At 37.8% G+C, this 16,853-nt stretch overlaps 1 protein-coding gene and 1 long non-coding RNA gene across 4 annotated transcripts in view; both read left to right on the top strand.

Moving 5' to 3' along the window:
- The window catches only part of oca2 (oculocutaneous albinism II), a 49,687-nt gene extending 42,037 nt beyond the window's left edge, over positions 1–7,650 (top strand). For both annotated transcript variants that reach the window (XM_018669814.2, XM_051077233.1), the window contains exon 23: positions 6,633–7,650. In XM_018669814.2, coding sequence (XP_018525330.1) covers positions 6,633–6,720 — 88 coding nt within the window. In that variant the 3' untranslated portion in view covers positions 6,721–7,650. The remainder of the gene's footprint in view (positions 1–6,632) is intronic.
- A 4,625-nt stretch (positions 7,651–12,275) lies between these two features.
- LOC108878844 (uncharacterized) lies at positions 12,276–14,586 on the top strand. 2 transcript variants are annotated; one of them, XR_001960262.2, is made up of 5 exons: positions 12,276–12,394; positions 13,603–13,694; positions 13,796–13,852; positions 14,047–14,113; positions 14,386–14,586. It is a non-coding gene; the product is annotated as an uncharacterized LOC108878844 (long non-coding RNA). The 2 variants fall into 2 exon arrangements; XR_007814912.1 differs by having other exon boundaries at positions 13,796–13,879.
- Positions 14,587–16,853: the final 2,267 nt, after the last annotated feature.

Here is a 16,853-nt window from a genome sequence, read left to right as displayed (position 1 = left end):
TACAGCTCTCTGCATCTGCACAGGGAACTCGTGCTGGGAACAATGATCCCCCACACTATAGTCTACAGGTGTGCTGTTGTCATTTGCAAGAAATCTAACATGCACTGTAATCAGAGACAAAAGTTTACACAAAGCTAAAAATCAATTTTTTGAAAGTACATGTACTAGTATACACTCTACAGCCTAAAAACTACACATGGGCATTTTACAATCTTTCCTGCTTATTGAATAGCACAGGTCAAGCACTGTCATGGGGAGCAGTGGTGTCCTGTGTGAGGCATACAGCCTCCACAGTCAGAGAAGCGTGTCCCTTGGGTTTATCTAAAAAGGGTCTTCAAGATTGCATCAGGGCTCTCAAAGAGCTCCCATCATATGCAATTAAATCAATGTGTGAGATCACAAGGCATGATGGGAGTTTTTAGACAAGGTGAACCTTTTTCCCTTTCTATGCTGTATTGTGGAAGCTTCTTCATCTGTCCTCTGTCCCCTCATGCTGTGCCTGTGATGGGGAAATGGGTGTACCTCAGCAGAATGAGATTCATTCATATAGAGGTGACCTTAGCTTTTCTGACTATGATAACAGTTTAGAAATTCCTCACCCCATCCATCTTAAGTGGACATTCACTATCATACTTGTCTCATGTTAATGAGCTATTTAAAGGCCTTTGATCCCATAATCCATCCCCCTTGCCTTTAAAAAAAACAACAACATTTTTTATATGTATTTAGAGCATAATATAAAGGCCATTATATTTTACATTGGCAGAAAAAGTTCAGTTAAGCTCAATATACACACCACTGAGCTGTTGTGACCCTCCTCTACACTGCTGAATGCTGTATTACTATCAAGCTCTGGAGTGTTTATAGTATTTGTTCTTTAGTCTGAGGATGAGTGGTGTGGTTTAGTGGTCTGATGTTTGCTTTTCAGTAGCATCACTTAGCAAAACAGACTACAGGTCTAATAATCAAAGCCAGAAACTGATGTGGCTGTGGGTTGTTTGCTATCTAAAAAAAAAAAAAAAAAAAAAAAAAAAAAAAAAGTAAAAGGATTTTCTTCCATTCTTTGATAATTTCTGACTATTTCTACAATCAGACTTCAATAGCATGTGGAGAAAAGAGTGGAAAAGCCCCACATTTTCCTTCTATGTCAGACTGCTGGCAAGTGTAGTCTGATGTTATCAGCTGTATCTTACAAGTTAATACCAAACAAACCAATCCATTATGGTGCAGGGAGCCACTGGAAATGTTGTTTTCAAATGAGGGGTTTCTTGAGAAGTTTACTCAGAGGTTGTGGATATTAGATGAGGGCTTTGGGACCGTGATGATCACATCACATATGTCACACTTGCATCCATGATGGGAAGAAGGGAAGTTGGTCAGGGTGGACAGAGTTGCAGTCGTGATGGATTTAGTACATTTGTAGAATCTCAAGGAAATTTCAATCGAACGCAACTGGACTTAATTATTGTCTAGGAAGACGTTTCACCTCTCATCCAAGAGGCTTCATCAGTTCATGCTCCCATCTGACCAGGCTGAGATTGGTCCAACAGATGGACCAATTTCCTTGAGATAACTATGACCTCGATGAATGAGAATATTCACAGGCTACATTTGTAGAACTGGACATCATCAGCGTAGCAGTAGAGATGGACACCATAACAATGGATAATATTAACCAGAAGGAGATAAACAGAAGATGACCAAGTACTGAACCTTGGGGGACTCCTTGGGAGAATCAGTGACAGAGTTTGTGCTAAGTTTGCTTCCATTCTCACTATTAAGCCTAGCTAACCTGCTGCTTGTGGTAGCTTCATATTCAGCACACAGACATGGGAGTATTGTTGATCTTCTTATCTATCTCTTGAGAAGAGAGCAAATAAACATGTTTCCCAAAATGTCAGACTTTTCTTTTAAACACTTTTGTAAATTCATCCATTTCAGTATGTGGTATGTTAAGAGGAGGTTTTGTGATCACAGGACATGCCAATAAAAACAAACAAAGTGAATGGTCAGGTTCAGTCTTTGTTTAGCCTACTGACATGTCTACCTTTACCTGTCACTTAACAGTTTGATTGTTGGAGGGTTTCCTAATGATTCAACCCCTCATTAAACCTTTGATGTGTAAATAAAAATGATAATCACTCTGACCTATTGAAAAAGTTTGACTCTGTTACAATTTAAATGCAGCACCACGCCACAATGAAATCATTATTAATGAGCTTAAGTGCTTGACTAGCCTCATTAATCCTTGGCTCAAGTACTAATTTGACATTTCCACATGCATACTAAATTGAAACTGCATAATTTTATTAATCTGAATGAAGAAATAGTTGTAGCAATAAAGAGTAATACATTAACACATAATTATCAGACAGCACCCACACACATAAACCATTTATTCTTTAAGGTCCTCTGGACTTCTTGTATGCTTTTCTCTGCTTCTTCAGTGCAGGATTCGATGAATAGATCACTGTGGAAGGTAAACTTACAAAGGTGCTCCTGATTCAAAAGACCTTCTATAAAAGAGAGAGAACATATAGAAAAGGTCAAGAGCTGGTAACGGTTTCCATCTTTCTCTTAAAGGAAGCACAGAATGCACATGAATAGCTTTTTAAAGGATTATACTGTAGTCCTTATCTTTAGGTATAGACCATTTTCTGTACTGCTGAGGATTTGTGTGTTCGTTTGTGTGTGGCAAAGCCTTTACCAAATCCACTGTTCTTTGTTGTTGTTGTTTTTTCATTTCTGGTATTGATAATTGATTAGATGGTTCTTGTTTATGATGCAGTTTGGCAAAGGATAACAACAATTCGTAGTTTGAGTACTGCACTAAATTTACAGCAAAATATTAAATTGGGTAATAGTTTTTATTTTACCAATGCAAATATATTTCATTTTGCATTGGTCATATTCTACCATGGGTTATAACTCAGAAACTATCTATGGATGTCTTTCCAAATAGTCACATTTATCAGTTGTATAATGTCCACATTAACACATATGGCTTGAATTATTATTCCTTTTAAGAGCAGTACTAGGACTATGCATGTTATACTTTCCATCAGTTGGGCTTATTATAGATGGAAGACCCCAAGTCAAGCTACAGTATTGTATGTTGCCACCTGATAATGTTAATTAATGCCAACATATCATATAAATAATCTGATTTACCCCCAGAAATACTTACAGATTTCCATAAAAGGCAAGCTCATATAGGAAAGAGGAAACAAAACAAAAGGGCACCCATGACTCACTGCCCATCAAATACTGAACATCAGTGCTAACTGAACCAAAACAGTCATCTCAGGCCTTGAGATACTCTGAGAAGGAATCAGGTAAACAGAAAACACACACAAGAAAGAGACATGTAACCTTTTGCATTTCTCTAAAAATCAAGCTTGCACACTTAACCTTGCCATTTCACATAATCATCTGTGAGGCTCTGTCTGACCTGTGTATGTGCTGCAGTGGTTATTTTAATGAAATACACATCAGCCTAATGGGTCTGTCTCACTGAAAAAACAGGAGCTATGTCTGCTGGTAAAACCACATTTAGATCAAATGGAATATAAAGTTGTGTTTCTTTTTGTTGCTGGCCAATGGCCAGACAAACAGCCCATTACACTCATCCTATTGTAATCATGCTTCATCATCATAATAATTGACCATGCATTAGAAATAACTGGCTCTTATCATTTGCCATTAATCTCAATAAGAATATTTGCACAGCTAATAAACAGTGATGTGAATCATCATCAGTGTGAGGTATAGCAGCAGTAGGTATTTTCTGGTTTATTTGGTGCTTACTTATTTATTGAGTCTATCACTGCCCCAACCTCACATCTCACAGTGTACCATTACACTGGTAGGGAACATCTGCTCTGAATGATATTTTAATGATATGGGTGCTCTTCATTTTTCAGCAGGGCTGCTATAGTTTTAATTAGTCCTTTGTTGCTTTGACAGTGTTGCTGGCGCACAAAATATACATGTATTTTCCTTTTTCTGTCTTCATCTTGTTAAAATGATCTGTGTCACAGACTGGGGGCAAACAGATCTCTGGCCCTCAGAGCAGCCATGTGTCCATATAGGACATGGTACACATCCAAATGACAAACCATCTGCAGTTCTGGAGTCATCTAAGTACACATTTGGATGAAAACTGAGAAAGCAGTCTGGCCTGCAGTCTACTTAATTTTACATGGTTGCTGATACTTTAGTGGCAGTGATCATCTAACTCCCTGTATTTAGAATGAGTTATAACTGCCTGCCTGAGGAAATATCACAAATATCACTTAGGCTACACAAACTTTACTTTGTTATAGGTGCCCAACTTGTTTGCACCTCAGGGCTTTTCAAATACTTTTGAAAACATAATGTGATTTAATTTGGCAAATAAATTGCATGCCTGTTTTAACATCTTTTTTGGCTTGTCTCAGAGTAGCAAATAGCGTGTCATAAGAATGTTTGTTCATATGAAGAAAGTGACTATTTGTGACTGCTAAAGATTGAAACAGGTCTAAACATGAATAAAATCAACAAAATTTGTGCAACAAAGAGAAATGGGCTTTAGAATTATGAAAGTAAAAGAATAAGAGGAAATATGAGAGGAAAGGTCTTACTGAACTTTTGCAATAGCTCTATGAAACATGAAATTAGGCACAAGATCTGTTCAAAGTGTACCATATAAAACATCCATCATAAAGACACCTGTTTTCTAAAATTACGATTTATTTTCCACATATTGTAATTTGCTTCTGGTCCATTGATCTCAAACCAGAAAACTAGCGTCTGAAAAAGACAATGGCATAGAAGACAATTGTTTATAAATGTCAGATCAGCTGTATGCAGACAACTAATTGATTCAGCATTGATTGCTGTTACACTTGTTTATTCTGGAGTGTCATTAACAAGTTGTCTATTTAAGGAAATGAGAGAATCTTTATTTACAACAGTAAATCTTTACTTACACTTTAGGTGCTAAAGTTTAATCCATGATACCATCAAAATTTACACAAGAATTATGATCCACAGAAAGTATATGAACAAAATATAAGAATTATAAATAATCTGTGATCAGTTCCCTGGCTACATGTAAGAGACAAAATGATGAATCTATCTGTATTTTGATATTTGTAGTTTGTAGCAGTCAGGTTGTAAGGTTGTATCATTATAGTTGATCTGCTCACCCCCAATCTTTATTATACATTGATTGCTTGGTAATTACTGTGGATGGAAGTGTCTTATTAAACATTTATTCATGACCAGCATCGAGGACAAGTTGCTCCAGGCAGCTAGCTCCATTTGTCTGATGTAGAAATGTAGTCAAACAGATCTGGAATTACATATTTTTTGACTTTTGAGAGATTTAATGATTTTTCAGACGATTGTACCATACATACTGGCATGAGACCTGAAACATGCCAGAGTTAGGCATTCTTCACAGTAAACACTCTGCTGTCAAGGTTATGTTACTTAACATGCCTTGTAGATTTGTGTCTTTGTAAAAGCCTGCAGTCTATAACCACATAACAGTGACAACTAAAGCAAACATAGTACATAGTTCACTCTGCATTAGCTAAGTTTATCTAGTTTCAAGTTTGTGTTAGTTGATTTTTTATATTGTACAGAATTAAATGTAAAAGTATACAACACCTTTAAAAAATCTGATGTTCAGTAAAGATAATGTTGGTGAACAAGCTACAACATACACAACCACCAGGATGGCAACAATATAGCAGTTTTACAGCAGAGATGAGGGACTGATATTAGAAATCAGTTCAGAGGAAGACAGGGACAGAGGCAGCAGGAATGAGAATCAGGGAAAATGGAGAAGATGAAACACAAGTGCAGTTTTAAGAAATGAGACTATCACAGGTAACTTCACTAGCTAACAATACCATCCACCAAAGATTTCGCAAGTAGCCAAAATTACTAGCCAGCTGTTTTTTTTTTATTGTAACCTTTATTGGTAAAAATTGCTGTTTACCACACTTACATCCACATTTTGATTCCAAGGTTGTAATTTGTTATGATTTGTATGTAATATGTTAAGTCAATGTCCACGCTTGTGTTCAATCAGCTAAATAAATATCTATATCTCTCCCTATAGACCAGAGAGAGACAGTGTGTGAATGGAACTCTGTGCCCTGTGTATTGGGTCAGTGTTTGTCTATTAATGCAAAATTGTGAGTATTTGCCTAAGTGGAAGTCCTGGGGTGGTGTAGTCAGGCTATATCCTTAAATCTTAGACCTAAGGTCCTGCTCCTTTCAAGTGTTAGCACCTGCATACTTTTTTAAACCATGATGGTGAATTAAGTACAAATATGTGCCTCTGTTTTAGTGTGCATACATGTGATTAAGCCCCTGGCATCAAAATCTCACTCCAGCCAGGTACCCAGAGTTGGCAACCTTGCATTTAACATGTGACATTTAAGCATATTAGCATGTTCAGTGTACAATTAAGATGTTAATATTAGCATTACATTAAAATTACAGCTAATGTGCTGACTTGTGGTGGCATTTGATGAAAGGTCATTAGTTTGTCATTAGGATTCATCATCTGGCAACCATGATCCTCTGTAGACCATATACACCTATCCTGTTTTGTGTTCTTCTGGTTCTTCTCACAGGTTAGGATTCCCTATGATGATAATGACGTGTATGATCGCCATGTGTTACCTGCTGGCCACACACATCGGACTCGGATGGAACATGTAATTCTCATCTGTTGTACAGAGCCAAAGAGACTGTGTGTGTGTATTTGTGTGTGTGCACATGTGTGCGTGTGACCACTCCACTCCAAGCATTTAGAGTTTCTGCTCACTGTAATGTGACGTGAAGCCTGATTAACTGATCAGATTACAGGCACTATTTGAAGCGCTGTCACCATATTATATGGAGAAGTGTCTTTGAGTTAAGTGCAAACCATCAGGGACCAGAGTTACAGGAGCTTTGACCAAAAATGTGTCTTTACTGAAAAAATGCCCCCACTCTACAATGCTGTACATGGTGCTACTGCCTCAATGGGTGTAACTGGTGTAAGTGATTCCAGTCCAGTCGCCTCTAATGTCAGACTGGCCATTTCTTTTTGAAATCCATGTGGTCTGTTTACAAAAGCAAATAATTTCTCTAGACTTGTATTTTACTGATTTCCTTTTAGAGACTTTTAGAATACTGATCATGATTGTTTTACGCCAACATTTCACCCATGGTTTACCAAACTTATGTCACAAGACCCAGTGAAAGGGATTTTATAACCATTTATGTCTAATATGTCTTTGTTGGATTTCCAATTCTCTGAAACTGAGTCTGAAAAACAAGAGCAGCATCAATTAAATCTGAAAATTACAGAATGATTAAGTAAAACAGGTGTAGACTGTTATCTAAACAATTGTGTACGACATATTTTACTGTGTACACTGTGATCTTATCTAAACTCAATGATTTAGCTCACTGAACTGTAATGTAGAAGAACCTTAATCATGTAAATATTCTTACGTGGAATGAACAACAACTTTGTACCTTGTTCAGTTAAAACTCTTACCTGTATTTATTGTGCAGACCGACAACCTGAACATCATCTGTGATCAAAGGTGAAACTCTCAGAACATTCAGACCGAGATCAACGTGAATAAAGTTTGTGATGTTTCTGGATTTCACTGGGCTCAGTCTGATTTTGTCACCATTTATACTCAGCCTGTGAAAACAGCTGTATAATCTTCTGTGGTTTCAGAACAGCTGTCTGAAGTCTGAAAACATTATTCTCATGTTAGGTTTCACATTTCTAACAGGAAGCCTGGTTCTCAAACCGGGGTGATTGAGTTTAAAAGAAGTGGGTATTTGCTTAATAGCTGAACACTTTTCAGCAATTTATCAAAAACAGTATTGCTTAGGTTTAACTCAAACACTAAAGCCTGCTGTGTTTTGATTAAGGGCTGTGACTCTCACCTTCTACTCTGTTTGATGGGAGAAAAATCTGCTGTTATCTTGCCTTGTACTTTGCTGACACCATCATTATTGCTCTGTCCACCTACACTTTTCCACTCGAACTTTGGGTGCTCTCAACAACCTAAAATGTTGAAAATCACTAAATGTGAAGCAGGGGACACAGAGTTCATTGAACACTCAACAAAACTAAACTGGAACGCTATGATAAAATAACTCATTGGTGGTAGAGCATCTATAGGAACATGGTGGATTTCTTCTTTTGTGGTATTTTACAGCGTTTCCTCTGAAGTTGCTCTGTTGTTCTCCTGCCACATCCACAGCTCTACTCTTACTCTATTTACTTGCAGCGACTGAGAGTAAAACTGACTTGAGTGTTCTCTTTAATGAGTCAGGCTCTGGGCCAGCTAAAATCCCAACTACACAGATCGATGCATGTAGCTCCTGTAGGTCTGTTGTTTCACATTAAAAGCCCAGGGAGCACGACAGCTTGAAGTGTGGAACACCCCAGTTTGTTACAGTCATTTGGAATCTGTTTGTGTTGTCCACTTTTTTGCTATTACAGAGCCACGCTTTGCATCACAGCATTAATTATGAGCTAATTAATTAAAGACACATCCACCCTCAGAGAACTCTACATCATTATACATCATTAATGTATTTAACGTGTTTCAGGAGTTAGAGCAATTTATGGCTGCAGGCCCAAACACTAGCTATTTCTCCTTCTGCAGTAAGACTACAGTAAACTACAGGATGTACTGACAACTTTTACTGGATTTCTTTGATTATGTTTAATAAAAAATTATGATTTACAGACAAGTTCTGAAGCTGTAAACTGCATTTTAGCTATGATTTAATTTTTTTCAAATTCTTTTTATTATAGATAACTTGACAGAGGCGAAGTACAGTTTTGACACTAAATGCAGCTCATGTCTCTCCCACTGAACCCTCCCTTCAACTCTCTTGTGGCTGCACTGCCACGTGTGCCTCACAGTTTGAAAACCTTTGTGCTAAAATCAACCCTTTCTTAATTTCTTAATGGAGATGCATCCTATATTGTGACACAGTGTCTATCAAGCTTGTATTTTCACTATTCATAGACTTGGAATACTTGCTATATTTTATCTTTTGGTGGTCCACTTTCTTCATTCTACTTGGACTACCTCTGTTTCCTATGTTATCAGGATTCATCTTAGTAATCCCCATGTGACAGTGACAGTGGCAGTGATTATTAACAGAAGGCATTGTGATACATCTTATTCCCCTGTTTCTCTGTAAAGAGTTGCCAGTAGGCCACAGCTCTGCACTGGGTTACAGTTTCTGGGTTACAGTCATTCCAGTGAACATGGGCACTGTAGTTTATTTTGACTCAATTTTGTGCCAAATTTGGTACAATAAAAACTCACAAGAGCATCAAATGTGTATTATTTCTACATTTTTAGGAATGATTATGCCTTAAAAAATTAAACTATAGTATTTATTTTGACTGTCACTAACTTCCGATCCTTGAGGATGTTGTTCCTATTAAATTCAAATATCCCACAGCTGCAGAGTCTTGTTATACAGACTGCCTATCTCTGTACTCCTGTATAAAGCCTGCATAAAACAAAGCATCATGGCTCCTACTGCCTTGTTTGCTTTGCTCTTTTGCATAAATGCTGACATTTTGTTGGAGCTGGAGTTAATCCAGCAGGTCTGCAGGCCACTTATCTGGTGTTCAGTTTGGCCACAATCACTGAGAGTTAGGAGCATGTTTATTGTGGTCACTGATCCAGACGCCTCCCTGAAGACAGTTCACTGAATATTCAATCTTTGTTTCCAGGAATAAACAAAGACTCAAATCAAATGACTGTTTTTTTCCCAACTCTGGGAATTAGAGAGCTACTGCAAGGCCTTGTGGTGACTGGAATCTTTTCTGTGCTGTTTTCCTGTTCATCAGTGAGGGTACTGAGAGCTCAGATATATTGATCCACTGAGATGTGAACGTCATGACAGAGTTGATAATTTGAACCTGTGATGTCACCATAATGTAACCCCCCACCCCCACCCCCCAGTTGTTCCAACTGCACCCATCAGTGATGGGCTGCACTTATTTTCCCTGATTAGACCTCATCTTCTGTCTGGAGCATGGATGTATTATTATTATTATTATTATTAGAGCTTATTAGAGTGTTCATAATTCATCCATGGTCTGGGGGGCATGTGTACACTGTGCTTGATTGACATCTCTTTCAATATTCAGTCAGTTTTGAAGCATCTGTTAGGATGGGAACCTGCACCTTCATCAGCCTTGTTAGTACACTGTGACCTCACTTAATCCCCAGAATTGCTCCACCTAGCATTACCCTGAGTGGAGGACTAATCAGCCAGAGTAAGTGATAAACCCTGTGTGGGTGTGCAGGACCTTAAATTTCAACCTGCCAAACTTCACACATGAACAGATGCACCACAAATCCCAAAAAGAACAATGCCAGCTTGCTAGTTGGGCAGTTTCCTCACCATGACACATGCCGCTTGGGCCATGCCAGCCTGAATAAACAGCTTGTGCAAGAAAACAAATCAGCCTCTACCAATGGCACCGTAAACAATGGAGACCAGTATATACACAGTAAGTGTGACTTGGGAGAGTCATGGAAATGATACTGTATTGACTCTGCCAACATTTGCAAGTTATCCAAAGATGATTTACAACTACTACCACTGTGCCTGCTGCTGTTTGATTTCACAAAAAGCTATGATGGATTTCCTTCCAGTCACAAACGGTTCTTGCTTCATTCAATCAAAAACAATCTGCTAAAGAGAGACTCACTAATGTACAGACAACCTTTTACACAGCAGATAATTTAACTTCAGTCAAACATAAGAGTAATGCGGTCACACAACAAACTGACATTTGCTCATCCTTGAAATATGTGGGGCAACGAGTGTGATCTGGCAAATGGCAGGGCTAGTGCTAATCAGTCAATTTTCTCCTTTGAAGAGGGAAAATAAAGCTAGCAGGCATGCTAACAGTCAGTTGGCCCACTGGACTGAAATAACAGGACTTACTGGTTAACCTCTGGAGCCATCATTAATATTATTAGTTCTAAGTCAAATGGGTACATGTGCACTAAATCACAGGCACATATTTGAACTCAATTCACCATCATGATTTAAAAAGTATGCAAGTACTAACACCTGAAAGGAGCAGGACCGAAGTGCTGATGTCATCTGTGCGTGGGGCCACCTGGAGGATGGGAAGGCTTCTTGCTGTAAGGGGTGGGGACAAAAACCTCCCTCCCTGAAGGGAGCACTAGCACTATTCAGGTGGTGTGATGAATGTGGGGCGGCACTTTTGTATAAGCTGTATTGTATTGTATAGTGTGTGTGTTAGTGTTGTTTTTGTTTTTTGTTTTATTTATCTTTCTGCAGCAATAGCGCCCCCTTCAATAAGGCTGACTAATTGTCGATATATTTGACTTGAACTTGAGTTACAAGCTGATAATTAGCCACATCTGTGCTTTTAGGCCTAAAACAAGGAAGCAAGTTAGCATGTTAGCACTTCCTGTTTTTGCATGAGGAAGGACAGGTCAAAACTTTCCTATATGCAAAAGTTTAACAAATCATCTGAGGCTGAGTCTACAGCAGTGTTTTTCATTGTTCAGAGAGGCTACATGGAGGAACTGACACAGAAAGCTCACTCCAAACTCACAGGGTTTAATATTAGTTAAAATTAATTAATTGTTAAGTGTTGAGTCTTTTTCCTCAGAAAGGATGTTTCTCTCAAGTTGGACACCCATGAATGGAAAAACCTATTTTATTACATTTTTGGACTTTGGAGTTTTGGAAAAGCAGTGAGAAAACAGGTGAGTTTTTGAGAATCAAAGTAACAGTATATAACTATTTTAGCTTAAAACAGCTTCAACGATCTTCCTCTAACTGAGTGATAGTCAGCGGCTTAAACTGCTGGAATCAGGCCCTGCAAGTTCAAGAGTAATGTTGTACTGTAGATAAGTTAAAAAAGACTTAGAAATTATTAAAAACCAGTGTTTATCTCTGGTGTCCAGCCAGGAAAACTCTGAAAATATCAAGAGTTATAAATGGAGATTGACGTGTTTGTTACCATTTCCTGCTCCAGAAGCCAGGAATTATAATAGGACTATACACTGTAACTATAAACTGTGACACCAACATTCGGAATCAGACTGGATGCAACAGGTCGCCACTATCTTAATTTACAGTCAATGGCACCAACAGTAAACTGTGGTTTACTGTTGGTGCCATTGACCAACCAGTTTTGGGCTATTAAGCTTTATTCTGAAGTGTTCTGACTGAATAGGGCATGGACATCGAGCTTCCGGTTTGCTTGTTTCGTGTCTTCCGCTGCTTCATAAACTGGCTATCACACGCGAGTATTTTACATTGCTCAAGCTTGTGAAAAATGGCAACAAATTTAACAGCTGTTGACGTAAGTAGCTATGTTAAACAAAAATAACATAAAACTGTTTGAGGTTAAAGGTGTCAAAGTATTGCAGCATTAAGTGGCTCCTTTGGTACTAGTGAACCAAGTCGTAGGAAAGTTGTTGAAAGCGGCAGTATGGATAAGGTCTGAGACCAGCATGGCGGGTGCTGGATGGTTGGTTAGACGGTCAAAGCTGGAGCTGGAAGCAAAGCAGGGAGAGGGTAACAATGACAACGATTAAGGGACACGGGGAGACAGCAAGATGAGGTGCTATGGACTGGTTTCAGGGCTCAGAGATAGACTAGACAGAATCACAAGGAAGGGAAGAAGAGGGTTGGGATACAGGCCGCCGCTGATGAGCTGAATTATAAAAACAACTTGCAAAAATGGCTCAAAACGTAAATTAAATAACGATGATCTGTCAGTGTGGGAGTATTTAGGTATTTACAGAGGGCTCGGTTACTGTGAACTCTAAGGCTAAGGCTTAGCATAGCTGAGCACAGGACCATGCTTGGCGGGAGAGGGCCGCCATAATGCCAATCCCATAATTCATAGCAGATTTAAAGCGATAGACACCATTATAGTTTCAGCATGGCCGACCTAATGTAGAAACGACAGGGCACGTACTTTATGCTTCTGTCACAATCAAAACTTATTGGAAATCCTTGAATTTCAAATCGATCCAATTCATTTAATAATAATGATAACATGTAACATAAATAAATGATAACATATAATATATAATTTACTCTGGCTTCTTGCTATTTTACTGGCTCAACTTTCTCTAGATTTTTTTAAGATGTCAGTCCTATTTTGTTGTTGTTACTTCCTGTGTCAGATTGTCTCAGCAAAGTTCGTCTTTTCCAAAGGCCTTATCAATTCTCCTTCACATCTTTCCTTGAATTCATGACATTTTCCATCGAGGACTAGGTACAGTGTTTAGAAAAGGAGATTTTTTTTTTTTGACTATTCGACTGCAGCCACAGAGTAGGATGTGAAAGGAGTGTCAAGTGTCAAGGGAAGCTGCCAGGACAGATATGTCATTCCAGTTGTGAAGTTCGATTGAAGTGGTGTGTGTGTATTGTTTGACAGGAGCTTATTAGCAGCATTAACTAGGCAGAAAAATCTACAGTAATCCAAATGCTGTGAAAATAGTAATATTTAGTATTATATTATTCACAATACTTAATACTCTTTTGACCATTTCCTTACAGTGTCGTTATGTTGTTCACACAAGTATATCCACATCAACTACCTTTACTATAACCACAGATCAACATCATCTCAGCAAGTGCAGTATTCATGGGTAAGTAGTGACACTATAAAATCAAATCAAAATATGGGATTGAATAAAGTATTGCATACATTTTCATGTAGTTTACATTCTGTGTTTATTGCTCTTTGCAGGACCAGAACATTGATGTGACATCTGTGACCGAACAAGGACAGCTTTGCTCAGGCCTGGTAAAACAACTGTAGAGCTACATATATGTAAATTTTGTTGACAGACATTTTTAAATTCTGCACATTTTTAAATACAGCAAATGTGTTTTCACATCAGTAAAGACCTTTTCTTCATTTGCTGATGTTTCGAGTGTGTTGAACTGTCTCCACCAGTAATTTATGAATGACTCATTAAAGATTTGCTCTTCCTGCAGGATTGTCCAACCTCCTAATCCTCCCTTTACTGAGGAGCCTATGGAGGTGGACTAACCCTCTAACAAGGTACTGCATTACTATCACAGGTTGCATGATACATTAAAGACAATATAATACTTGAGTAATACATGCAGATTTGTCAAAGTTATGGCTTCTGGAAACTAAAATATACAGACATTTACTGGCTTCTGTGCTAATGCTCTTTCAAAGCACACTGTGTTAACACTTTTTAAAATAGATGGTTTAGTTGTAATGTAATTTTGTTAGACATTGCTAAGCATGTATTTTGGCTGTTGGTTATTACTGACATTTTTTTCATCTGTTTTTATTATTTGCAGGAAGATGAAGACGAGTGACATTTGCAACATTGAGGATTGACCATTTCGTCCTTGTTTTTACTGAGCAAAGAAAACCCATATTTTGTAAACCATCTTTTGTGATGCATTTTCCCTGCAATGGAGCAATTTTGCTGTTTGCTTTTGTAGAAATAATTCAGATATCATAACTCAATAAAATTAAGCAAATGTACACTTGCAAAATGAGAAGGTTTTTTTTTTCCCTCTGCCACAGATTGTTTACTTTAAATAACTGCTAAAGGCTTTAGCATGTATATCTACTGATCATCAGAACAGGAAAAACATAAGATTAGAAAAAAGTGAGATAAATGTAAAGTACCCTTTATTCTTTGGTATCTTGTCAGTATCTTGTGACATACTTTATGTGATTTATAAACAATATTCAATAGTTCACATTCTGTTCGCTCTCTGTCAAACATAATAAGAGTTTTCTTAGGCTTAATACATATAACTTCTTATCCAGGATGTTACATGGTGGCATTTGTTTTCAGATCAAAACTGTGTAGTTGCAAGGCAAATGTCATTCAATTTCCGCTCTCTTACTTCTTTGCCACAAGAACAATCATAAATCTTATGAAAATATGACATAATCTACTGTACTCCAAAATACACATAAAACAACCAGGATTATTATTTTGGGTGGTAGCTACATGTATTTGTGACATAGTATCTTTATTTATTGATGTGTACAGAATTATCAGCTGTCACTGACTATTTGTAATGCACCAGATGAGGTGATGAGGTTTAGAAGTTAGCATTAATGAATAGAAAGCAGTAAGATAAATCACTGGTCATGCGCATTATTAGGGCGGACTGTGGTGTCCGTTTATAGCTGACTATGTTGTATTTTGGTTAGTTGTGACACTGTTGTTCCTCTGCCCATATGAACTAATTAATTACACTGCTTCAATGACAATTCATTCGATTTCCTCTAAGAAGCCTCCTCTATCCACGACTAATGCTCTTATTCATCAAGAAGGGATTAAATGTGTTCTGCCCTCTGTAATTAAGAAGTGGAGTGAGGAAGCTTAAGAGGATTCACTTTAAAGGCTATTTAAAAAAATCCAGATCCTCCTGTTACAAGACAAAGTAATACAATAGAGACTGAAATAAACGTTTCCTTCTTTGATCACCTTTACTTTGAGGACTTACCTCATAGAAGGCCTTTGTTTTTAATTAGTCTGAGAAGTAAAATCACACTTTGCATTTTAAAATACCATATGGAGGAAGCCTTTTATGCGCAGCGCCGTTGTCAGATTAACACTTAATGATGTTTAGAAGGCTGTAAACAGCACTGAAAAACATGGCATTATCACTATGTAAGAAAACTGAAAAAAGAACCTCAGAGTTATACGAGTACGAGAGAGAACAAATAAATGACAATATTCTGCAGTGCACGGATGATAGTGTACTTTAAGCTATACTTAGAAAGCAGTGCTTTCACAGATTCATCATGGGCTGAACAAGCTACACAGTAATTCATGCTGCTGCTGTGAGGAAACAGTACATGATTAGTACTGCACTAAGTGTAATGTGTTTGTTATGCTCTTTGCAGGTCTTCAGCAAAATGCAGAGAGCATTTCATGTCTTGTTGCAGTGTTTTGGGGTTTATGGTTGAATTACTGTATAAGAACTCCTACATTTGAAGCTAGATTAAGTTTTTTTTTTTTTAACAAAATACTTTGCATGTTTGTGTTTCATCTACTTGCATTTGAATTAAATTCAAGGAGTATATTTATGAACATGAGGCCATGCTGGTGGCTCTGCTAACCCTGACATCCTCATGTTAAGAGATTTAAATGAAGCAACATGTTAACTCATGTGCAGACAGAAAGATCATCAGCTCAGATAATCAGTTGTGGCCTCTACCAGTTTCTGAAGGAACAATCTGGCTCTTTAGTTCAGAAATGGTCCTAAATATGGCTTTGTCTGCCATTTGGTGTTAGGAGGTTAGTGTTTGTTTCTCCACTAAAAACAGCTGGCTGCTGCTGGAAATCATGCTATGTGAGCAGTGAGAGTGAGACAAAAATAAAATTTGTGTCCATAAATCCAAGACAGTGAGTTCAAAGGCACTGATAATTTTTTGTGGGTTCGTGACGATGAACAATATCCTTCACATTCCAGTCAATACAGTCATTTCATTCACCCATTGTTGATATAAAAACATTGATTATAGCAGCTTTTAAGTTTGATTAAGCAGTGCTTTAACAAAACTAAATCTGAGTATTTTCCACATGGTGTCTGGTTTTCTCTGAGGCTGACATTACCAGTGTGGAAATTAATGTCTGTGTTATTTTAGTTACAGATGGTTTTTACATCCCTAACAGACTCTCATGAAAAGGAAACAAGATGACAACTAGCACAATAACAATCCCACGCTTTGTGCAGCTTTGCTGTTGTGGTGGGAGGGTATAATCCTGCAGGTTGCTGTGAAAAGGTGTTCAATCTCA

The sequence above is a fragment of the Lates calcarifer genome, linkage group LG17, assembly GCF_001640805.2.
Source record: "Lates calcarifer isolate ASB-BC8 linkage group LG17, TLL_Latcal_v3, whole genome shotgun sequence".
Taxonomy (NCBI): Eukaryota; Metazoa; Chordata; class Actinopteri; family Centropomidae; genus Lates; species Lates calcarifer.
Note: the sequence above shows the minus strand (reverse complement) of the source record. Positions and strands in the feature narration are given on the sequence as shown.